At 51.1% G+C, this 12,137-nt stretch overlaps 1 protein-coding gene across 14 annotated transcripts in view; it reads right to left on the bottom strand.

Annotated features, from left to right (window-relative positions):
• Window positions 1–480: 480 nt before the first annotated feature.
• EHMT1 (euchromatic histone lysine methyltransferase 1) overlaps window positions 481–12,137 on the bottom strand; it is a 115,841-nt gene continuing 104,184 nt past the window's right edge. For all 14 annotated transcript variants that reach the window (XM_083806890.1, XM_083806886.1, XM_083806883.1 and 11 more), the window contains 4 exons: window positions 11,403–11,489; window positions 6,915–6,993; window positions 3,634–3,809; window positions 481–2,329 (listed from right to left, as the gene is read on the bottom strand). In XM_083806890.1, coding sequence (XP_083663016.1) covers window positions 2,146–2,329; window positions 3,634–3,809; window positions 6,915–6,993; window positions 11,403–11,489 — 526 coding nt within the window. In that variant the 3' untranslated portion in view covers window positions 481–2,145. The remainder of the gene's footprint in view (window positions 2,330–3,633; window positions 3,810–6,914; window positions 6,994–11,402; window positions 11,490–12,137) is intronic.

Here is a 12,137-nt window from a genome sequence, read left to right as displayed (position 1 = left end):
AAACCTTCCAGAAACAGCCCCGAGAGGCCGCGCAAAGCCAGAAAGTCCCCAAACTAAACCCAAAGCAAAGGCGGGTGCACACTGGCTCCCACCTGAGCTGACGGTGCTGCTGGGGCTCTGCTACCTTGGGCCAGGGCAGGAGGAGGGGGCGGCACTGCCCACCCCCAGGGAGAGCCCAGGATCCCCAACCCCTTGGGATTTCAAGATTTTAGGATTTCAAGATAACGAAAAATTTAAAAATAAACCAACCAACCAACCAAGCCACCCAGGCAGCTGAGCTTACTTTTTACTGGCTTACTTTTTTACTACCTTTTTTCTGAGAGTATCTTTTTTTTTTTCACTCGCTTTCTTCTTTTCCCTTTGAGGCCCAAGGATGGGAAAATGCAGCCCCAGCACCAAGGGCTCAGGACCCCCAGCCCCACGCTCCGGGACAAGCCCCCACGTGCTGGCAGCACTGCAGGCAAACAGAGGCCGAACTCATTTTAAAGCACTTTTTTTTTTTTTATTGATTTCATTGAAAACAGAACAAGAAAATGATCAGAGCCAAAAGGCTGCTCCTTTAAAACTGTCAAAAACATTAACAGAAAAAAATAATAATAATAAACATGACGGCATTATGAATGTTCTAGAAGAGATGAACAAAAAAAAAACTGTTACTGCACTAATTACAGTATTTAAAGATATATGCAAAAAAAAAATTAAGATAATGACCTGCCCAGCCACCACACAAAAGGTGATGGCAAATTTATTCACACTACAATACTAACAATTTAAAAAAAGTTTTGTGTTTTTTCCTGCATTTTATACTAAAATCACTTTGTTCTTTTTATACAATTGATAGTTTATATTCACGTGGTGAGCAAAAATCACACCAGAATCAGCACCGTTTTGTTTTGTGGTTTCTTTTTGTTGTTTTGTGGTTTTTTGTGTTTTTTTTGTGTGTTTTTTTTGTGTTTTTTTTTTTCTTTTTTTAATGCTAGTCCCCGATGTTTCAGTAATGGTAAAAAATAAATCAGTTTATTGAAACCTCATAGCATGTGGCTTAAAAATTAATCGAAGGTGCCCAGCGTTGAGAAAAGTGATGGGAACAGACGAGCTGGTGGCATCCGGGATCTTCTCGCTGCGACATGTCCTGTCTGCTGCTCGCCCCAGCCGGCAGACGCGAGTCGAGGTTCTCTATAATATATATATCATCCGCTTTATCTTTAAAAAAGAAAACTGATTTTCTTAAGAAGTTAGTGTCTTGTACAATCGCCTTCAACCTTCCCTCTCCACAACTGTTAATGCGGCAGGAGAGGGAGATCCTTCCACCGACGAAGCGAACACTGAAACTGTAACGCGGCCAAGGGCGCAGCCGGGAGCTGGTTCTAACGGAGACAGCCTGAACGGAAGCAGGGCCTGAGGGACGTCTCTGGTCGGCTCGGGAGAGACGGGGACCGAAGGGGGTTAAGTACTGTGGATTTCGTCTCATCAGAAGAGGAAAAAAAAAAAAAAAGCCGGTGGATTTGGTAACAAGGAGGCATGGGTTAGAAATGCCCTCTAGCTCCAAGGGAAAGGCCCCACCGCAACGTCCTGCAAGATGCGGCAGAAATTCGAGGTGGTTTTTTTAAAAAACAAAAATAAACCCCAAACTAACCAACGAAACCAAGCAGCAGACCCTGCCCCAGGGCTGTGCCAAGACAAGCGGCCGCCAGCACCTCCCTCCCCCTCCCCGCTCCCCCCGGCTTTTAGAAAGAAAGTCCCATCAAGTACTCAAAGTTTATTACAAGTGAACTGGAGATGACTTGGCATGAGCGATCCATTCAATTAACAATATTCGGAGGACGGGCAGCTCTCCCTTGGCTCTGACAACACTTAGCACATTAAGAGACGGAGGCCGGGACAGCTTGCATGGAAAAAAAACGCAACAGCCACCCCTCGGCACGCACTGTAAAAACCAGCAGCTTTCCAGGACCGGGGAGGGGAGAACAACGCCACGGAGGTGGGATTTGCTTTCACTTATTCCTCAAGTAACAGTCGGTGGCACAGCCCTAAGTGTCACGAACCCTTGGCTTTCCTTGAGCGGGTTTTCTCTCTTTAAATGGAAATTCAGACAGTATGTGAATCTATAGGGTTAAAACAAGTCAGTCTCTGGGGAGCGAAGCCTCAAAAGGGGCCGGCTGCTGTGGCAGAGCTGGTGTCGGGGAGCCCGTTTTCCTGCGTGTCCTGGGACGAGGTGCTCGCCTGCCGCTGGGCCAGCGCTGAGCTCGAGTGTTTGCACTTGGGTGAACCGCACTGACAGCTGAAGAACTTGCCTTTGATGTCCCAGAACCTGTCGCCGTAGTCGAAGCTGCAAGAGACAGAAAATGGGGTCACTGCAATGTGCAATGAAGGAACGATCGGCAGCAAAAGGGGTCGTGCACCTGCCCCAGAAGCTGGGGTTGGCAGCACCTGGGGCAATTCAGTGGCAGGCGATGCTGCGCTGCAGGACCCCAGGGACCCTGGGGACACGGCTGGGCAAGCGAACACTGGAGCAGCAGAGCTTTTGGCCCTCTGCAGAGGAAGGGGTTTGAGAGGGAAAAATTCAGGTGCCTAGCGCTGTGCAGAACCTCCCCATCACACCCAGAGACTACCCTGGGCCAAATCCACGGAGTTCTGTTCTCTGTTTCAGTCCCACTGCTGGATAAAGCCACCCAGGGCCTGTTTACTGAGCAGAGCTGACCACAACGCTTCCTAGCCAAAAACGCGGGGAAATTCCCACAGTGAAGACCAGAATGGTGAGCAAGATGGGGACAGGCAGGCTGTGGGGTCTGTCCCTGGGGGAAACGCTGCAAAAAGGGCCTATGAGGCCTGTTAATACACTGCGTTCATCCTCCCACACATGGGAAACAGAAGAAGCAGAGGGGTCTGGGCTCTGAGCACAGCCCCACCGTGCACCATCACCTCTGAACCATCCCTGCCCGTGGGGCGCAGATGGAGCCTTCAGCCCCTCTTCTGCTTCTCCCTCCGAAGGTCACAATCAAAGAGAAATGCTGTGGGAAGGGCAGTTACTAGGTATCACCAAAACAGCAGAAGAAACGGGAAGAGTACAGAGCACAGTGACTGATGTCACTTAATTTGGAGGAAACCCTAGTGCTCAGAACACCGGTCAGGACACCTTGTGGGTGTCTGTGCTATCTCAGCACAGCTCCTAGGACTCCAGGGCACACACACATGGGGAGCAGCAGCTTCACAAGACCGGCAGCTTGGGCCACCACATATTCTTTGGCACAGTCCCAGTGCTTGGCACCAGGGCAGCATCTTTCCCATCCTGCCAGGACAGAGGCAGTGAAGGACCAGCCTAGGGAGGGCTGCGTTCCTCCCTCCTAAAGGCACCAAGCCCAGCGACCTCCCGCTGGAGGAGTTACACTCACTGCTGGGCTGTACAGTGCTCCAAAATCCACGTAGGTGGGAAGCCAGGGACGTACTGCAGCAGGCAATGGAGATGTCCAAGAGAGGACCCCCCTCCCTGCCTCCTTCAGACCGACACGCGTGACCAGTGCCAGTACTCTGAACCCTTTTAAACCCACGTGCAATGTGCCCCAGCCCCTGGGCTGAGCTGCGGCTCTTCAGGCAGCTCTGTCCCTCGGGCAGCCACCCCCGGGCGGTACCTACCCGATTTCTTCTCCGGCTTCTATGTGCCTCGTGCTGAAGAAGGCGATCCTGGGAAAGCGGAGGTCCTGATGCGACATGAAGACCCGCACCGGGATGAGGTTTGGCTCGCAGAGGTGGTTTATGAAGCGGCTGATATTGCCGTAGAAACGGGCATCTATGCAGTACACCTCTCCATCCTGGAGGGAGAAAGGTTGCACGTTCTGTTAGGTGATGTTGGGTTTGGCATTATTCCTGCTACTTGCTTAACCAATGACCAAAGCCCTGGTCCGTCCACTGATACTCTGGAGAGCTTCAAGAAGAATGACCAAGGAAGGCTCAAAAGGACTAAACGCATCCTTTTGCATTAACGGTACCCTGAAAATAGTTTTCTGCACAGCACTGTGCCCCGACAAGCCCAAAGACCTTCTAAAAATGCTCCTGACACTGGCTGGCACATCGGCTCTGCACAGAGCTGCTCTGCTGAAGCCCCAGTTTGGTGCGGTGGGGTTTATGCTCTGTGCAGACAAACAACTTATGGGTAAAAGCCACTGGACAGGGGAACAGGCATCTGTTCTGTCCCCTAATTGAATGTGACAGCGAGGAAACACAAAGCCAGAGCCTAGAGAAAATAGTTTTTTGCAGATAAAAGTGAAAGTGAGAACACAAATCCCCTTTCCATAGGGCCCAGACAGCAGTAATATTTTGTTTTCCATGAAAATAAAAGAACCCCCCTCCGGGCTTTTTTATTCCAGCAGAGAATGACTGTGCAAAGCAGATACTTTAATTACAGGAGCTAATTTCAGTTGCAAAGAGGCCAAAAGCAAAAGGATCCATTAGCAGTGCTCAAACTCCCTTTTGGGCAAGCACCTTGCAATCTTTAATGGATGAGCTGGGTCAGATCATACCGCCCGACTGGTGCAGGAGCCCAGGGAAGATGTCCCAGTGCCTGGAGAGGCGTCACCCACACGGTCCCACACCACACGGAGTGCTCCAAGCTCTGATTTCAGTCACAAGTAATTCTCAGCACTGCTTTCATCCACGGAAATGCCACCTTCCTTTGGCAAGGACAACATCACCCACTGCTACCCTGAGTGACCGTCTGGAAAGATCTGAGCTCTCCGCCACACGAGGCGAGATGTGTTGCTCGAGAACGGAGCCAGCTGCCCCGAGCAGCACAGGCGGCATCCTCACTGCGGCGCGGCTGAGGGGGACAAGTCCCAGAGCAAACCGTGTCCCACCTCGCTACAAGTTACACGGGTGTCGGAGTCGCATGGTGGCAGGTAGAGAGGAAAAGCAGAATCGTGACCTGCTCGGGGGGATGGGGCTCCTTGTCAACAGGGCAGGCAGACTGTAGGGCCGTGCAGAAGTCTGTGTTCGCCTCTTACAAGATCTTCAGTGCTTAAAGCGGAAGGGCGTTTTGATTTCAAATGGCTTTCAGTGACTGTCAGCAGCGATGCAAAAGGTTCCCAGTCGGGCACGAGTCCACACATGGCTTTTTGCTGGCTCGCTCAGCGGCCAGGTGAGGCACCTGGTGCACCTCAGGGCAGCGATCCCACCGGTGTGTCGGTGTCACCAGGAGCGGGGTCAGCAGTTGTGTCGAAAGGCAACTCAGGCATGGTGAACGGGGAGGCTCTGGGGTTTCTCAGAAGGGCAAAGCCCCGGGAAAGCCCTTCTCGCCTGCAGCAGGGCTCAGCTCTGACCGCAGCCTCTCCCAGGTGGAGTGCAGCAGGGCTCAGCACACGCACGGGACTGCAGAAGGTGGGCCTGCCCGTGGGAAGGGGCGGCTTAACCCCAACAGAAAGCAACCACAGCAGCTAAAACTCGGCCTCATCTTTCCCACAAATAGCATGTCTCTTCCAGCTCTCTAGTACAAAGAAAGCTCCCTCTTTCATCTGTGGAAACCCAGAGAGCACCCATTGTGCCGTCTTCCTCCCTGGAAGCCCCGAAATGGCAGCAAGGTTTGGCTGTTCGATCCCTGCCCTCTGTCAGACAGGGGGAGGGACGTGACTGCAGGGCCTGGCACGCTGCATGATTCACCTCGCACAAGTGACAACTCAAGAACAAGGACATCAGGAACGATGTCCCCATCCCGCTCTTCCACTTCAGCTCGTGCCCCACCCAGGCCACTCCTCCAGGGCACAACGGGACCCCGGGGCTGCCCTCCCAGGGCTTGCACCCGTAGCACGTCCCAGTGCTCGGGAGGCAACGGGACCTGCCGGGCTCTGCCCTGCCCTCCCTGCTCTGCCTCGGGGTTCTTTGAGCGATCCCTCACGAGCGGTGCCTGTAACACAGATGCTCCACTCTGAAGATGTGGTCTCTGAAAAAAGACCCCATGCTTGCTCCTGTACTTAAAGTCTCCCTCCTTGCTTTACAAAGATAAAATCCAGTTGTTCTCCCTCGAGGCTGCCAGCCAGGGGCTAACCTCGAGGCCAGGCAAGGCCCAGGCAGTCTCGTGCTCATAAACACACAAAGCAGCGTTAAGTCCCCACTGCTCTTTCATTTTTTAATTACGATTTGACCCCTATGTTTTCAGACAGACTACAAGATTCACACTTACCTTTTTTCAGCTGTTGAATGTCTGTCACTTTTTAAAAAAAATAATAAAGCCAAACTTCTTTGTCACTAGGTGACGACAGACACAAGACAAAGGCTATTTTACAACTTTCCTTGGGAGCCACCCCACTCTCCTGAGTCGCCAGCTTACCTTTCTCCTCCTCTCCTTTCCCAAGGGAAGTCTGAAGTGACAGTCTTGTTTAAAAGCTTTAGATCGCACTTTTCAGAACAAGATTTCTGCTATGAGCCCTCTGCAGAGCAGTGCAGGACAACCAGCAGCAGAACAAGCCTCAGGTCCCTGCCAGGGGATTTGACGGATCCCTTTGTAAGTGAATGGCACCTTTTTCAGCCTTCCAGCTCATGCATCAACATCTTTTTATGAAGAGCTTACAGAGCTGCCAATCAACCCTGCCGCAAGCCTGCACACTCCTGTGCACACACCTGCATACTAACAGCCGCACAGCTGAACTCAGGACGTCCGAAGTTTTAACAGGGGAGCATCTTGCATTAACAACCCCTGCGGGCGGCACGTAACACGGTGGCCTGGAACTGCTGGGCTCTGTTACCATTTTAATGAACCCTAAAGCCTTACGCCTTATATTCTGAACAAAACCCAGGGAGGAAGCAGCCCTCCTCTTTGCAGGCTTTCAGACCGTGCTGTACATCAAGACAGAGATGAGTAATCCCTCTGCTCTTCTGGAGGAGCAAGACCTTGGGCTTGCCTCACGAGGCCCCTTCAGATACAGTACCTTGTTATCAAGGTCGAAGAGGTAGGAGTCCTCTTCACGGACGTCTGCCTCGGAATCGGATATCAGCTCACCAACATACCTGCAGGCAAACAGCAAGGCAGGAATAAGACGCTCGTGCAACCATAAGCTTGGTTTCACCACCTCTTTGTGGTAGGAGGGGAAGGAGGAAGGGATGCAGCCCAGCACTGATCACAACCCATAGCCCCAGGGTCATTTCAGATCCACTCAGGCGAAAGGAGCTTTAACAACTGAAAGCAGCTAAAATCTGGCTCCAAGCCCAGTCTTTTCAGGGCAACACTTTTAATAATAAAAATGGAGTTTTGTTTCCAACTAAATTTACTTTCCCAAGGACCATGTTTTGTTTTGCAATCTCCTTTGTTGGCCAAGATCAAGACATTAATCCAACTCTCCTTATGTTCACTGTCAGACACACGTCCTGGCTCTCCTGTACAATACTGTAATGTGTGTGTTGTTTACATCCCAGTGTAAAAGGTTTGTTTCTGTTCTTCATTTTCCAGGGTATTTTGGCTGACTACATACACTACATACCTGTGAAAGTCTTATTTTAAGAGCCTTAGGTCTAACCTAACCTGGCAGAATCCCTGGAAGGATGTAGGCTTCTTTCTCATCCTTCTCAGACTAGGATAAACCAGAGCTACGATCTCAGTAACAACCACATGTTGTAAAAACAGGCACAAGGCAGCTTTCAGTCAGGCCCTCCAAGCACCACAAAACACATGCTCCTTGGCCTGGCTTGCTGAGAAGGACTCAACATCCACGCCACCTTCCACGCTCTGGCCAGATGCTGGTTTTGATGCAAAATCCCGAGTCACAGCAGCCCCTGCTGCCCGTGTGTTCGCTCATCCGTCTTCCAACCTGTGACACTTCCTGACCTGAGCAGTTTGCAGTCAAAACAAGAGACCCCAGAGGAGAGAAATTGAGCCAGAGGAAGGAATACAAGAAATCAGCAGCACAGTAGATTCTGGTACCAAAGCCTTCCCAGCCTTTACCACAACACCATGGAGTTACAAGCTAAGGACTCACAAAACAAATATTCGTCGTAGCATCAACAGACGCTTCCATGATCGGCACTCTAACGGCTTTCCTCCGCAGCTTTCAAGGCATTTTAGAAATGTTAACCAACCATATCCATTTCCCCCTGTGGCTTGAGGCAGCATTTAACTCCTAGGCTCGGGAAGAGGAAAGCCACGAAACATTAACCCGGGGCGGACCCACGCGCTCGGTGACAAGGGAGCCTTTGGCTGCCGTTCCCAAATCTGAGCAGCCTGGCGAAGCCGCTCTGCCAGACCAGGAGGCTGCTGCGGCCGTGTGTGCTCCTGTTGTTCGCCCCCGCTGCATCTTGTTATTTATTAAGCACTCCCGCAAGGCTGCAGCATTACTGGAAACCACACACTCACCGGTGACCTGAAGCAATAGGAAGATTATGGCCAGGGAAGGAGAGAAATTGCTGTAGCGTGGCACAGTAGCCAGCAGCAGCTAAGAAAGAGCTGAATAATGCTGCACGGAGAGGAACTGTGCTCAGTGGCAGCCACTTCAGGTTTACAAGTCAGTGAAACAAAATAAAAACCAATCTAATTAAAAACTGCTGTTTCCATGTTCCTTTACAGACCATTCCTGTAACTCCTCTCCTTTGCAGGACTGCTCACCAATACAAACTGTTCCCTAATTTCCCTGGTCTAAACAAAGACGTTTAACATGCTGATGGCAAGTAACCACATCTCAGAGCTGCACGCCGCCACTCCTCGCCACAAGATCAGAGCACACCGTGCAAAAACCACGAGCAACAATGAGTCCCCAGCACAAGCTGCGGCATTTCCAGGGGTGTGGGAGATGGGACGGGGCGCCTGGGGCGCCTCTGGCTGAAGGTGTGGCTGCCATACCTGGCTCGATTCAGATAACATCTTATTAGACCATCATGTTTTGTACAGGAATTAAGTATTTGGAAACCACATAATGGACACACGCCAAAAGGAAAACACCAGAACCTTGGAAAAACCTCTGGTTTCTGCATCCCACTAATTCCAAACCTCTCCAAGGGAAGTCCTTAACCCACCGTGCCACCTCCAGCGTGAGCAGTCACGCTACTGAACAAAGAAGCCTGAACAAAGCAGCTTCAAAACAACCCACAGCGACTGTACTAGCAGCAGCAGGTTCTGAGGAGCAGCAAATTCTGGGGTTCGGGAGGAATCTGCATGGAGCACGTGGTGGACTTCCCCAGCTTACAGGCGTGGAAGAGCCCAGAGCGCGCCCCCTCTGCCCTGGAACCCGGCAGGGCAGGCACAGGGCGGCTCTGCCGCATCTCCCTCGCCAGGCTGCTGCTTGCAGGACCTCGCTGAAGGTACCGAGGGGGCTGGAGGGCAGCAGCAGCAGGGTCTGCAGCAGCTGCTCCCCAGCTGCCACCCCGAGGTGACTGCGGAGGGGCTGGCTGGTCACCGCGCTGGCAGAGCCTTGCTCCCAGCTGCTTCCGAACGCTGCTGAGTGCTTCCTACAGAAGCGAGTGCTGCGTGCTGCCAGAGTCTGCAAGCAGAAATGGGAAGGGAAATCATGTTTTGAGTGGTCACACAGAAAAGCAGAAAGCACAGAGCAGGCTGCAAACTAGTATGTGTGTGTGTAAGAAGGGCATTTACACGCAGAAAGAGTCTGCACGGCACCAGAGCCTGGAAGAGTTTTGCAAAATAAAACCACTGGGAGAACTATTCCATGCTCCCCGTGTGGGCATACGTGAAAAAATATGGAATAAAAGTCATTCTCATGCCAATACAATTAGCAACCTTCCAAAGCGGAGGAATAAGCCCAGCACAAATTGACCACCCAGTCAGGGCACTGCTCCAGGCAGCCGATGCAAAATGCAAAATGCTCTTCCACTGAGCTCATCCAGGGAGCTGCTGTGTGCAAGCAGCCCCCGAGCACCGCAGGCACCGGGGCTTCTTGGCCAGAGGTGAGGAAAAGAAGGAACAAAGCCTAAAGGGCTGCACACGCAGAATTAGAGAAGAGGAGATTAGGGCAGCTGGCTTGAGGAAGGGCAATGGAAGAGACTGGAGTTGGCGAGTTGTGCAAATAACGTGTGAGAGAGAGAGAGTGATGGGGACAAGGCGGAACTTGCATGGGCAAGACGTGAATTAGTTCAGCTGTTTAGTATGCAGCTCATTTAGATAACGAAGAAGATAGTGCCTACCACTGAAACAGCCCCAGCAGCTCCTGGCAAGTGTGGAGGAAGAGTTAAGTGTGACTGTGGTATCTGAACCCCACCAGCTCTGACGCGCTCCCCATTGCACCTGTCTGTGTTAATTATAATTACACCGCTGCGCAGAGCTGCCCCGTCTCCCCGGGCTGCCTGTTTACCACTGCTTATTTCTCTCGTGGATTAACATTCCAGCAGGATTTGGTAAAGTCGGTGCCTTTATTCTTTAGAAATTTGCTCGCAGGCTGTGGATCATCTCTGGGTGCTTAACCAAAACAAAGAGACCTGTGGTACTCAACAGGAAGCCCCACCTGAGGACAGACTTGAAACACTCCCCCACAAACAGCAGAGTTTTAAGAAACTCTGGAGAAAAAAAAAAAAGAAAAAAACTCTGAAAAAAAGCAAAAAAACATTTCAGCATTTGGCAGCTCCTGGATGCCTGGAGTCTGCCTGGATGAAACACTTTGCTGATTTACTGCAGATTTTTCTTTTCCTTTATTTGTTTAAATTCTGCAATAATCTTCATCAATCCCCTGCCCGATCCTATACAGCATCAACAACTAGCTCTAAAAAACCCTAGCAAGCGTTTTCATGAAGGTCAAGAGTCCAGTCTTATTTAGAAGATCTTAGCTCACTAGTACCATAATGAAAAAAACACTTTCCAAAATATTTAATAAAGTACATGTATCACTTTAGAGTCTAAAAACTGTGGGGTTCAGCAGCAGTTTTTTCACTTGCCATAAATCTCAACTTTTTTGTTCCCAAGTACTTTTACTGAATCAGGGCCTAAACTTATACTTGACGCCAAGTGCTTTACTGTTCTGCTGAATCAGACTAAAGCCAGAGCTGTGACCCTGGGAAACCTCTTGGGAAGTCAGTACTGAAACGGAAAATGATCCGATTTAAAAGTTGTTCCGAATTCCCACAACCTTAAACATCCTATATATACGTCCCATATGAACAGGCGATGCACCTGCAGCATGACCCAAATCTGTTTTTTCCCCATTGCTCATGTGTCACAGGGATAACAGAGCCCCTGACAACAAGCTCACCACAGATCCCAGCACGATGTAGAGGGGTAGGAAAAGCTCCATGCTGCAAGGAAAAGGACAAACGGAGCAGGAAATGGGATCAGGAAGCCTCGTAGTGAGGGTGAGCAATTCTGCTTTATGCCAATTTGATTTGCATGAAAACCTCTCCTCAAAAGAGGAGCGAGTGCAAGCCATGCCAGCCCTTGGGAAGTGACGCGTTTGCGTGAGCTAATGAAAGCTGAGCGAATAACTTACTCGCACACAAAGGTTCCCAGTGGAATGTCTTGCATCGTTCGCACACCCCAGCCCATTTTTTGTGTCCGGTAGAGCTGCAACCGAGTCCTGGAGAAGAAGAAACAAAACCGTATCAATGGCAGCACGGAGCAGAAAGGCAACAGATTTTTTTTTTGCAGAGGGAAGAACAAAAAAAAATTGCAACCTTCAATCAGCAGCAACTCAACGATGGTTTTGGTGTTTGATCCCCCCGTTCTCACGCTGGTGCCACTACACGCGTGCTCCGCTCCCAGTGCTGCTCCAAGCCAGAGGACAGACACCGGGGGGGCACTGCCTGGGGACCAGGAACGGGTGCCCACCACCCCCTCTCCCTGCCCAGCTGTAGCTGGTGAGGCGCACACCTGGTGCCTGGACGCATTCAGGACTGGCGAGGAGGGCACGGGGCTGGATGCTCTGCGTGGTTACACCGCTGAGGATTCGCACGCGGGACCCCAGAATCCCACCACCTGAATTTCTTTCCCTTTCACGCACACACCTGGCACTTGGGAGAAGGCAGGGAAGCTGGAAAGGGACTTAAGGTTCTGAAGGGAGGGGCGCTGCAGGGGGAGGCAGGGAGCTTACAGTGAATTAAGAACACCCTGAGCTAAGTGCTCTGATCCCTTTGCCCTCTGCTGAGGCCAGTGCATTTAGCTGCTCCATCATATCCAACTCCCTGGATGAAAGACAAGGAAGAAAACGCTGCAACCTGAAACTTCT

Source organism: Anser anser, assembly GCF_964211835.1.
Source record: "Anser anser genome assembly, chromosome: 21".
Taxonomy (NCBI): Eukaryota; Metazoa; Chordata; class Aves; order Anseriformes; family Anatidae; genus Anser; species Anser anser.
This window is presented reverse-complemented; position numbering and strand designations above follow the sequence as displayed.